A 12540-nucleotide genomic window follows, 5' to 3' on the forward strand; every position below is an offset into this window, starting at 1 on the left:
GATACAACTTACTGTATATTTATGCCACTTTGGCATTAGCGATCACTTGAATTACAAGTTATCGTGCTAAATTGCGTCTGCCTGCTGATCGCTGATTGGCTAAAAGTGCGTGCTCGACAGCGAGGTCAACACCAACGCCAGCTGACTCATGGGCGTGTGTTTAGTAATGTCACGATGACTGATTTTATGGACTACATGCACACTTTAGTTTTGTTTTTTAACCAATTAGACCAATTAAAATGTAGATGTTTGAAAACCGCCAAACTGACCTCAAACCAGCCCAAATTTTGTCCACCTACCCAAACAATATTTTACCCGCACAATCAAATTCAAAACTGCCTAATCTATTCATATTGACAAAATTAGAATATTACTCATTGCTGTTAGCTGAACAACTTTTAGTTGCTTTTTTCATGCCTTAAAAATTAAACATGAACAGAAAAATAGTAATGCTTATGCTAATTAAATAATGCTCATTTCAATTACAGCCCTGTTTTTGGGACTTAAGCTTCACCGTATCCCCCAGAGTTAGATAAGTCCATACATACCCTTTTCATCTCCGTGCGTGCCGTAACTGTCTGACGCACCCACCGCTAGCCTAGCTTAGCACAAAGACTGGAGGTAAACGGCTCCAGCTAGCATACTGCTCCCAATAAGTGACAAAATAACGGCAACATTTTCCTATTTACATGTTGTGATTTGTATAGTCACAGCGTGTACAAATAACAAGGTCACATGAGACACAGCCATCTTCTAACCGTATACATACTGGGAACTATATTCTCAGAAGGCGAAGCACTGCTACTTCTGCGGAGTGATTTACTCCAACTCTGAGCGAACTCTCTGCTCCTCACCATGGCTAGCAGTGCTTCGCCTTCTGAGAATATATTTCCCAGTATGTATACGGTTAGAAGATGGCTGTGTCTCATGTGACCTTGTTATTTGTACACGCTGTGACTATACAAATCACAACATGTAAATAGGAAAATGTTGCCGTTATTTTGTCACTTATTGGGAGCAGTACGGCACACATGGAGATGAAAAGGGTATGTATGGACTTGTCTAACTCTGGGGGATACGGTGAATAAGCTAATGTCCCAAAAAGTCGGCGTGTTCCTTTAAAAGTACTTACTCTGCTCAGTTATACAGTAACTTAAAGGGCATATTGCAGGTTAGAGTATCCAGTGAGCCAATGTAGATTTAAATATAAACATATACGTATAAAATGCTATTTAGGCTTCTGGAGTCGTTTTTGTGAGGACAATTTTACTTCCGCATTTGAAAACCACCAAAACGCAAGTGATGTAACGGGAGGGAGTGCGGTCAAAGTAAACAATAGGAAAGCAATGGATCGCAATGACAGTTTGGACGCTGAGGAAATTTTTGCCTAAATGTTTACTCGTATGACGGACCTCAGCCATATAATTATGAGCCTGCTATGTGGCCAAGAGAGCAGGGAAAGGCCAGTATTAGACAATGGTCAAGTCACCTTTATTTATATAGTGCTTTTTACAATACAGATTGTATTAAAGCAGCTTCACAGTGATAACATGAAAATAATACAACAAAGTTTGTTTCTAGAAGAAAATTGCGTCATCGTCCACCTTAAGTAAGGCAGATCAATAATATTGTTGAATATTAAATATCCCTAACTAAGCAAGGCAACAGTGGCAAGGAACCAAAACTCCATCAGGTGACAGAATGGAGAAAAAAACCTTGGGAGAAACCAGGCTCAGTCAGGGCCAGTTCTCCTCTGTCCACGAGCGAACAGTGTACGAATATGATTCAGGCAGCATTACAGGTCAGAAGTCAGATAGGATCAGAACATTCAGAATATTTATCTAGTTCCGTCTGGTTGGAAGTCGGAGTCATCATGCTGGTATGGAGACGAGTTTGTTGAGGATCAGTGCCGATGGCTGTCGTGTCGATGAGGCCTTCACAGGGCTGATGAGGCTGACACCTCAGGGATGCGTCGTGGATGGGTCCAGGCGCAGGTCCACCATCTGATCTGGATCCGGCTGACTTCAGTAAACCTCGGAATAAACAGAAAGACTAACATTAGCGTAGATGCCATTCTTCTTATGATGTAACGAGTACATCAGGTGTTATAGGAAGTGTCCCCGGTTCCGGTTGACCTAATCTATGCAGCCTAATAATCATTTAGCTGATCTGAATAATAGAAATGTATAATGTTCTATATGAATGCCAGGTAAAAGAGATGCGTCTAGATTTAAACTGATAAGAGTGTGTCTGCTTCCCGGAAAATGTTAGGAAGACTGTTCCAAAGTTTAGATGCTAAATAGGAGAAGGATCTACCGCCAGCAGTCGATTTTGATATTCTAGGTATTATCAACTGGCCAGAATTTTGAGATCGCAGTAGATGTGTAGGACTATAATGCGTTAAGAGCTCGCTCAAGTACTGGGGAGCTAAACCATTTAGTGCTTTGTAAGTAATCAGCAATATTTTAAAATGTATACGTTGTTTAATAGGGAGCCAATGCAGTGTTGACAGAACTGGGCTAATATGGTCATACTTCCTGGTTCTGGTAAGAACTCTAGCTGCTGCGTTTTGGACCAGCTGTAATTTGTTTAAGCGTGCAGGGCAACCACCCATAATAGCATTACAATAATCTAGCCTTGATGTCATGAACGCATGGACTAATTGTTCCGCATTTGTCAATGAGAGCATATGACGCAATTAAGATATATTTTTAAGATGGAAAAATGCGGTTTTACAGATACTAGACACGTGACTTTCAAATGAAAGATTGGTATCAAAGAGCACACCCAGGTTCCTAACCGACGACGAAGACTTGACAGAGCAGCCATCAAGTGTTAGACCGTATTCTAGATTATTATGTGATGAAGTTTTTTGTCCAATAATTAGAATCTCTGTTTTTTCAGAATTAAGTAGTAGGAAATTACTTGTCATCCAATTTTTTTATATCACCTATGCATTCCGTTAATTTTGTGAATTGGTAAGTTTCGTCAGGGCGTGAAGAAATATAGAGCTGAGTACCATCAGCATAACAGTGAAAACTAATTCCATGCTTCCTAATGATATCTCCCAAGGGTAGCATGTACAGAGTGAAAAACAACGGTCCTAGTACTGAGCCTTGTGGTACGCCATACTGAACTTGTGATCGATGAGACATCTCTTCATTTACTGCTACAAACTGATAACGGTCAGATAAGTATGATTTAAACCATGCTAATGTAATTCCACTAATGCCAACATAATTTTCAAGTCTATTTAAAAGAATGTTGTGGTCAATAGTATCAAATGCAGCACTAAGATCGAGTAACACTAATAGAGAGATACAACCATGATCGGATGATAAGAGCAAATCATTTGTAATTTTAATGAGAGCAGTTTCAGTACTATGGTACGGTCTAAATCCTGACTGAAAATCCTTGCAGATATCATTTCTTTCTAAAAAGGAACATAGTTGTGAGGATACCGCCTTTTCTAGTATCTTTGACAGAAAAGGTAGATTCGAGATCGGCCTGTAATTGACTAATTCTGTACGATCAAGTTGCGTCTTTTTAACAAGCGGTTTAATCATAGCCAGCTTAAAGGGACACTTCACCCGTTTGCATCAAGCCTTGTATCGTTAGAAACCCAGTCATATTTTTGAATGGTCGTGCATTATTCCCTCATTTTCCCCTGAGATGGGAGAAATAAGGATTTCAGTGTTGCAGTTCCTGCTTACAATGACGCAAAAATCGTCATTTTGCATCATTCTAAGCAGGAAGTCCCATATCTTTGTAGAGGGGTTGAGACTACAAACACTCGTTCCTCATCTTTCCCAGGGGGTGGGAACCACTCATGTTACAGAACTATTACAGATCAGTGGGTGGGACTTCACTTTCTGAAACTAAAAGCAATATCCTCCATCTTGTTTGGAAGCTAAGCTAACAGGCGCTGTGGAGCCAGATGTGAAGTTATGACAATAGCGGAGGGTACTCAATATGAGATAGAAGAAGAGGATTTCGGAAGTCTGATGCTCGAATCAGGTGTTTGTGGCTACCTTTACGAGCCGCATTATAGCGAAGAGCAGCCGAGGCAGAAGACCTGCCTGTCGCGGATGAGGATCCCGGACTGGCTCTAGCTGGGTCGGACTGGTGGTGCCTGTGCTCTCACTGTGCGCCTATGGACACAGAGATAGAGTCCGTCTGCTGCAAAGAATTTCAACGATGTCAATTTCTCCTGGACGAAATCTCTGAATCAGACGAGGACACGGACGTTTGTGTTGTGAACCATCCTAGTTTCGCACCGCATATGTTCTGACTGAACATCCCAGTACCATGCAATAATTCACCATTTCGAAAGAAATACAAACGAGGAGTAATTCACTAATGAGTTCGCCAACTAACTAGACATTTTGTGTGAAATGTATTTCAAGCTCTGGTGGTAGCTAACCTTGTAGACAGAAGAGTAATTTCTCTTATAGGCGGATACCTCATATGCGCTGTTCTGGATTAGTGGGAGTGGCTCGCGGAGCTGTGCAATGTGGTGAATTGTGGGAGTTGTTGTCTTTCATACAAATGCATCCTGAAGTTACTTTGTCTTTCCTCGGTCAAGAAGGCACCAAAGTAGAAATTTATTTTACATTTCGACTACATAATATGACCCACTTTCAATAAAGACCAATGTTCCCATGGGTGAAATGCTCCTTTAAAAGTTTTTGGTACGTATCTTAATGACAAAGATGAATGAATGATATTAAGAAGAGGATCTATGACCTCTGGAAGCATCTCTTTCAGTAGCTTAGTCGGTATAGGGTCTAACATACATGTTGTCGATTTAGATGATTTAACGAGTTTAACGAATTCGTCCTCTTCTATAGCAATGAATGAATAAAATTTTTCCTTAGGGAGACTACAATGCACTGCCTGATGCGATACTGTAGTAGACGGTTGCATAGTTATAATTTTCTCCCTGATGTTATCAATCTTAGAAGTGAAGAAGTTCATAAAGTCATTACTGCTGTGCTGCTTGGAAACTTCAGGGCTTAAAGCTTTATTTTTCGTTAGTTTAGCCACTGTTTCAAATAAATACCTAGGGTTTTGTTTATTTTCTTCTAATAGGGTTTAAAAATAAGCAGATCTGGCAGCTTTTAAGGCCTCTCTGTATGCAATCGAGCTCTCTTTCCTTGAAATGCGAAATACCTCTAGTTTTGTTTTCTTCCAGTTGCGCTCCATTTTTCTGGCTGCTCTCTTAAGGGCCCGAGTGTGCTCGTTGTGCCACGGCGTTGGACTATTTTCTTTAATCTTCTTTAATCGCAACGGAGCAACTGTGTCTAAAGTGCTGGAAAAGAGAGAGTTAAAAGTTTCTGTCACAATATCAAGTTCTTCTAAGCTATCTGGGATGCTGAGATGATGAAACTGATCAGGAAGATTATTAATAAAGCAATCTTTAGCGGCAGAAGTGATAGGTCTAACATATTTGTAACATGGAGTCGGCTTTGCAGTCTTGGCTAAATTAAGTTTACACGAGACTAGATAATGATCTGAGATGTCATCGCTCTGCTGCAGAATTTCAACAGCATCAACATTGATTCCGTGTGATAATATTAGATCTAGAGTATGATTACGACAATGAGTAGGTCCTGACACATGTTGTCTAACTCCAATAGAGTTAAGAATGTCTTTAAATGCCAGTCCCAATGCATCTTTTTTGTTATCTACATGTATAGTAGTCCAAGGGCCCCCAACGATGCCTTGTGTGGTTTGTTCCTCTGCTCCTTGCCATGGGATACATCTTCAGTCAGCTTCATGAAGCCTTTACATGGTCTGAGAATAGAGGGTCAGCCATTCTCTAGCACACTTGTCTTGAACGCACTCTCAGCTGGTTTGTGTGCATTCCCTAGGCACACGTCTCCTACCAGGACCCATCCCAAATCCAATCTTTGTGCAAAGGGGGCGTTGTGAGGTCCGCTCACTTGCTGTCGGACTTTATGGACCCTCACAATGTCTCTGCCTAGCAATATGAGGATTTCTGCCTTGAGGTCGAGTTCTGGTATGTGTGCCGCTACACTTCGTAGGTGTGGATGGTGACGGGCTGCATCAGGCGTCGGTATTTCAGAGCGATCAATGAGAATCTCATTACACTCAATTAGTGGTGGTAGCAATAGGCTAGTCTGCCCATCAAGCGATACGACCTGGAAACCCTCTTCCTTTCTGCCTAACTTCTCAAACAATCCGGCACAGGTCTTCAGTGCGTAAGGGAATGGTTGGCCCTTGATGTTGAAAAGCTTGAAGAAATCTGAACGCACCAGTGAACGGTTACTTTGATCATCCAAAATGACGTACATGTTGGTTGCCTTCTCACGTTGACCTTGAGGGTATATTAATACCAGACAGATCTTCGAGCAGGATCTTGCTGTTCGATCGGGAATGGGGGGAAGTAGCCGTTGTTATCTTCTTTAAATCTTGAGCCGACTGAGAGCCATTTCTCCTGTAGCCCATGAGGGAGTTTCTCCACGATGGGCCCAATGGCTCTGGCGGTATCCAGGTTGGCCAATCCTGTGAGGTAACCTTCTTCTCTGACACCCTGGATTTCCATAAGAAGATCGCCTAGGTCTCTCAGCTTCCCTTAATCTTTGGTTGATATTCTTGGGAGTTCATCCAATCTCTTAAAAAGAGACTTACTTCAGGTGCAGCATAGCACTCTTGGAGGCGATCCCAAGCCTTTTTAAGTGCTACATCTGGGTTCCCGACATGCACAGAGCGAATCCTTTTGATATGTTTCACAGACTCTGGTCCGAGCCATTTAATCAGCAAATCTAACATTTCAGTGGAGGTGAGTCCTAAGCCTGTAGTAGCATTACTGAATGATGACTGACATGCTAAATAATTTTCAGGTTTATCATCGAATCGGTAGAGACCTGTACTCACTAAATCACGACGAGCCAGGTATCGTGCCAGGTGTTCTGTTTCAGGTGTCACGCTTGGGTTGGATACATACATACACAGGCACGTATGATGGCGCTGTTGCTTTAAGTGGTGATTTGTGAGGATGATGTGTTGTCTTGGGTTTTGGGGGGTGTCCGCTGTCTCTAGCAGGTGTTGTGTGATGTCCACTGTCTCCAATGGGTGTTGTATGATGTCCATCATATCTTACCAGACCTGTATGACCTCCATTAAATGGTGTGCTGATGTGGGTAAATGGTAAATGGACTGCATTTATATAGCGCTTTCACAGACCTATGGCCACCAAAGCGCATTACATACAGCCTCACATTCACCCATTCACTCACTCATTCATACACCGACGGCGGTAACATCCCTGAATTTAGCATAGTTGCTGAAGAATGTCCTTTTCGGTGCTGTGTTATGCTCAGATGGTCTGTTATGGGTTTCAACCTCTTCCTGCCCTTCCTGTAACTGTAAGTTGCGTTCTGATGGAGGATTCCATGTGACGTAGCTCCCTTCTGACAATGCTGCCTCAGGTAATGTTGCATGGGCAGATGCTTGAGTTCATGCTACGTTATGTTCAGCATGTGCTTCAACATATTCGTTAGTGCGTGTTACAATTTCATTTAGTAAATTTGCTTGAGAAGATACATCGGTCTTGATTGAATCTTCTAGATCTATCAATAGCAATAGCTGCGGCTGCCTCTCTTTTGAAGTTCAAGTGCGCCTAGTTTGGCTTCCAGCTTTGATTTTCCTAATTGTAGCTTTGCTTCCTTCTCTGCCCTTTGTACCTTCAGCTCTGCTTGTTTCTCAGCAAACGCTGCTCGTGCCTTCGCCGCCTCTGCTTTAGCGCTTACTGCAGCGCTCAATGCCGATGAGTGAGGGCTCTTTGATTTTCTTGAGCGCCCAGACGCATTGTTCGTCCTTTCTGATTCCATTTTACTCATCTTGCTTATCTACTTGCTTCTCAAGACGTTGAAACCCCAGCTGGATTACGCTTTTTCACTGTACTGTTCTCGCTGAGGTGTAACAACTCCAACTAAACAGTGAGCTAAACTCTCTCTATTCATGAACATGAAGAAATCCTGAGTTCTTTGTATGCAGATTTATTTTCTTCACATTGTACTGAATCCATACATATGGAACGAGTGATGAGAGAGTGAAACTAGGAAACAAACAGCAAAATACTGAAATTAGTTAAGCCACCTAGCTTTCATGAAAATTACTTTTACAGCACAAAATCAATATGCTTAAGTTAAATTAGTCAGAACAAAGATTATATATATATATATATATATATATATATATACACACATACACATACATATACATACATACATACATACATACAAGCAATGCTTCTGCTGGGGAGTCAACAGGCAGGATGAATTTTCTCTGAAGCAATGACCGTCTGCATTTTTTTTAACCAGTCTGCCGTTTCTAATGCGTTTCCTACTTCCTGTTTTAGCTCAGTAAGCAAACGTCAAAATAAGAGTCTGCATGAAACTGAAAGTATACCAAATTAAAAGCATAAAAATTTAACTTAAATGCCTGAAGGGCAGAACAAGACCTTTTATTGTACTAATCGGAGTAAAAACTATTCAGAGGAGTATCATTAGGCAGGAGAGGAAAATCTGGAAATGTAGCCTGAGAAAAACTTGCAAGTATCTGAAAAAATGCTGCTTTGGAATTGAAAATGTGTCCCTAAGCTGTTGAAAAGCAAATGTGCCATCAATATATAAATCACAAAATTTATTAAGGCCACAGCTAGACCAAAATAAAATAGCACTGTCCAACATGGAGAGAGAAAAGACTTGATTAGTGGCTATGGGAGCATGGATTGAGTATGACTGAGTGGTCTTAACTATCAGATTCTTTGCAAAAGGTGAGGTAGAAGAATGTGAGAATGTACTAAAGCATTCAGTGAGCTGGGTTTAGTGGAATTTGCTTCCATCTTAAGCCATGAAGGAAGAGACTCTACATTTTTATTTTGAAGCCAACAATTTAAATCCCCCCCCCCCCCTCTAATGGCTTCGGTCTTTGTAAATATACTTTACGTAACCTGAGGATAAGCCAGATAAAGCCCACTATCTTGCAGTCTAAATCTTAATAATCTGTGGGAGAAAGATAGAGATGCATTGAAACAAATATAAAAATCGTGGGACAACAAACATTTTCACAGCATTAATTTGAGCAGCCAAAGAGAGATTCAGAAGGGACCATTGATCAAAATTCTCCCTAGTTCGGGACAACAAAGGAGTCCAATTTGCTTTAAATAGATCTGCATATTTATGTGTAACAAGAATTTCAAGATATGAAAAACTAGGCTACTTAGAGAAATTTTTTAGACAAGTTAAATTTATAACCTGAAATTTGACCGAAGCATTGAATGTCCACTCTTGGGTAGCAGGGACGGATAAAGACAAATTAGAAACATAAAGTAGTAAATCATCCGCATATAAATAAACTTTTAACTCGACACAATTCCTAACTATGCCAGTAATGGCACAGTTAGATCGAAGGGCGATAGAAAGGGGTTCAATGGCTACTGCAAATAAAAGAGGGCCATCCTTGTCTTGTAAAGCGATATAATTGAAAATAATCAGATTGAATCTTGTTTGTCCTTACTGCAGCCAGTGGGGAGGAACAAAGCAACTTAATCCATGAAATCAATTTCTTTCCTTATCCAAAGTATAAAATGAATAGCTCCACTCCACTCTATCAAACGCTTTCTCAGCGTCCAACAAAATCAAAGCTTCCTCTGTATTAGCCTGAGAAGGATTGTAATAGATGGGAACGTTTTTGCCAAAACACTTTATAGAATTCCAGCGGGTACCCATCTTGGTCTTGGACTTTTCCCAGACTGCAAGGAAGAAACAGCTACATGAAGTTCTTCGATAGTAATTCGTTTTTCTAATTTCTCTGAAGATGATTGTTCAATGCAAATATTTATTTAACTGAATCGCAGCCTTTGTGGTTTCACAATAGCACTATGCTATATTATGATTTTTAAATGGTTTTAATATATCGTGCAGTCTTTGAAAACTGTCTAATAATGCGGTTCATGGATTTGCATCCGTGGAATGTGCCACTCCCGGTATTTTGCCGGTTAATTGACACAGGAAAATTGCTACTGAGTATTTTTTTAAATCGAGTAATCAAATTTAATCAAGGAATCCTGACAGCCCTAATAGTTTGGTCAGTTGATCTAACATGACTTAAGTAGTATTTAAACAGTTTTTACTAAATGAAAATAAATCATTTGGCTATTGTAATTCCCTTTTCTTGCTTTTTGATCATTTGATTATTATATATTTTTTATTTTATATTTTTTTTCAGTTAAAAAGAATGTTTAGAAAAGAAGTGGGAAAGAAAATTCCAGAAAATGCAGACTCACAGAGTAACAATTCACAGTCAACAGAGAAAACGGACAGCATAGAAGGTACTGCACTGTTTTATTCACTTTTAAACCACAAACTGAACTGATTTGTCAGCATGGTCCATGTAATTGTTTCTTCAATATCCTATTCAAATATGTCTTTAATCTTTAACCTTATTTTTGATGCTAAGAAATTGTCTGATATTTTGTACCATGTCTTATGCTCCAGGTGAAAAGAGATCAGTGCAGGAACAGGATTGTTCTGATGATAATTCTGTTCCATGCTACCCCAACAATGGTCCTGTTCCATGCCAGGATGCTCTAGAGGAGCGAAAAGAGCCACCATTGGATGCTCTTCAGGGACAATGGGCCCATTTGGGAGACCAAGAGTCAGATGAGGAGCCAGGTGATGATACAGATGATACCAGCTCTGTCACTTCCTCTGCCAGCTCTACGGCCTCACTGCAGAGTGGCCCAACCCGAAAAAAGAGCATTCCTCTCTCTATCCGCAACCTAAAGAGAAAACACAAGAAGAAGAGGACTAAGTTTTCACGCGAGTTTAAACCAGGAGACAGGTGAATGAATGTTTTTGATTTGTGAGTTCAGAAATTATCATGCCGTGCCAGATAAAAGTTGTAAATCATAGTGCAATACCTGCAGGTTCACCCTTTATATACTTGAGTCCTAACTGACAGAATTGATCATTATGTTTGCTAATCGTCAAACAATTCTAAATAACTGAATGATTTTCTTGACCTTTGACACTGGATATGGTTATAAGGAATGTTTCACATATACTGTGTGTTAGGGCATGAGTAGTGTTTTTTTTTTATTCAATTTTGTAAAAAAAATTGTTGGTGCCCAATTAAAAAACATTAGGAGATTAGAAAGTCAAGGAAACCATTGAAAAACATTTGAACACTGAATGCAGACAACTGAAGCAGTCAGCACTCGTATTATTTTTATGAGCCATGTTTTTTTTTATGATTTAGTCAAAACGAGTAACACGCAAACTCTTGTCTAAAAGTTGCTCACTTGGAGTAGTTACTGCAATAAGATCTGACCCAATGACTAAACAGCAAATAATTTACTTTAGGTAATAAACATACTAATTAATGCAGGAACAGTGCATTTCAGTGCAATGTCATTGTAATCAAATCATTAAGTTGAATTGCAACTAAAATTGTAAAAATTATGATTATGATTTCCATCCGTTTTGATCATTTTGTTTTGTGGTCCTAGGGATGCAACAAAGTCAAAATAGCAATTTGATGTGCATGCAGAGACACTAGGGACAGTATAATGAAACCTTACCTTGTTGAGCTCTGTATCTGTTCACCTGTCTCTCATAGTATGGAGATGGCTGAGGAGACGTGTGGTATTATATCACTCTGGCAAAACAGATTTTTTTTTAAATGTCTTTGTCCTCTTGAAAATGTTCTTGATGTGCATATGTATATTGTCTATGTAATTTCTTTCCAGCTCAATAGAAGAGAGCCATATTAACAAAACAAAAACACAAATAACACTCCTTTTTAATATTAGGGTGTGTTCACATTTGTAGTTTTGTTCGTGGCAGGAATCCCTCCGTCACGCACACAAACGATCTGCTGCGAGGAGACGCGGTTCTGATGCCTGTACCTAACTGTGATGGCAACATCATGACTATAACGAGAAAAAAATTATATGCGTGAGCACTCTGTCCTTTTTAGGGTCTCATCTTCCAGTTTTTGGTTTGTTTACATGTCTTTGCTCTGTGTTGCGTTCATACATCATTCGAACCGCACCAGAGTTCGTTTGGAAGAGGATTGAGACCCATTTTTTCAGCATTCTCGGTCCGCTTGTTTGGTGCGCATCAGGGTTTGGATGGCAGCGTTCGCACATTCAAATTAACCACACTAACAGAGCAATCGCACCAGGTTTAATCAAACCAAACATGCCAAGTGTTAACACACCCTTAAAGACATATACATGTTAATTGTTAAGGACTTGTTCAAGACCATGTTAATTGTTTATATTTAACACAGAATAATATTTTAAGACTTGCACCTCATCAGACGTGGAACAAATATTTTGCATCAAAATTAATCTGGCCTCTGGGACAGATCTGCATTGAAGTCACATAAGCGTAATCCTGTATATGTTACACTTACATGCAGGTTTGATCTTACGGACATGTTGACAACATGACAATTACAGCATGATACAAAACCATTAAATCCAAATAACTCAATTCATGCACA

At 40.0% G+C, this 12540-nt stretch overlaps 1 protein-coding gene and 2 long non-coding RNA genes across 4 annotated transcripts in view; 1 reads left to right on the forward strand and 2 right to left on the reverse strand.

The window, feature by feature from the left end:
- Positions 1–12540, reverse strand: part of LOC309474494 — a 255496-nt gene that overhangs the window by 99351 nt on the left and 143605 nt on the right. The gene's annotated exons all lie outside the window — the stretch shown is intronic.
- Positions 1–12540, forward strand: part of ube2o (ubiquitin-conjugating enzyme E2O) — a 95069-nt gene that overhangs the window by 56212 nt on the left and 26317 nt on the right. The window contains exons 9-10 of the mRNA XM_082136703.1: positions 10258–10360; positions 10527–10872. Of these exons, the coding sequence (XP_081992829.1) occupies positions 10258–10360; positions 10527–10872 (449 nt within the window). The remainder of the gene's footprint in view (positions 1–10257; positions 10361–10526; positions 10873–12540) is intronic.
- On the reverse strand, positions 1470–8906 carry LOC309474482. Of its 2 annotated transcripts, none has more exons than XR_014197314.1 (2): positions 8269–8906; positions 1470–8083 (listed from the first exon to the last, which is right to left on the reverse strand). It is a non-coding gene; the product is annotated as an uncharacterized lncRNA (long non-coding RNA). The 2 variants fall into 2 exon arrangements; XR_014197315.1 differs by having other exon boundaries at positions 8265–8906.

Source organism: Leuciscus leuciscus, assembly GCF_965113295.1.
Source record: "Leuciscus leuciscus genome assembly, chromosome: 14".
NCBI lineage: Eukaryota > Metazoa > Chordata > Actinopteri > Cypriniformes > Leuciscidae > Leuciscus > Leuciscus leuciscus.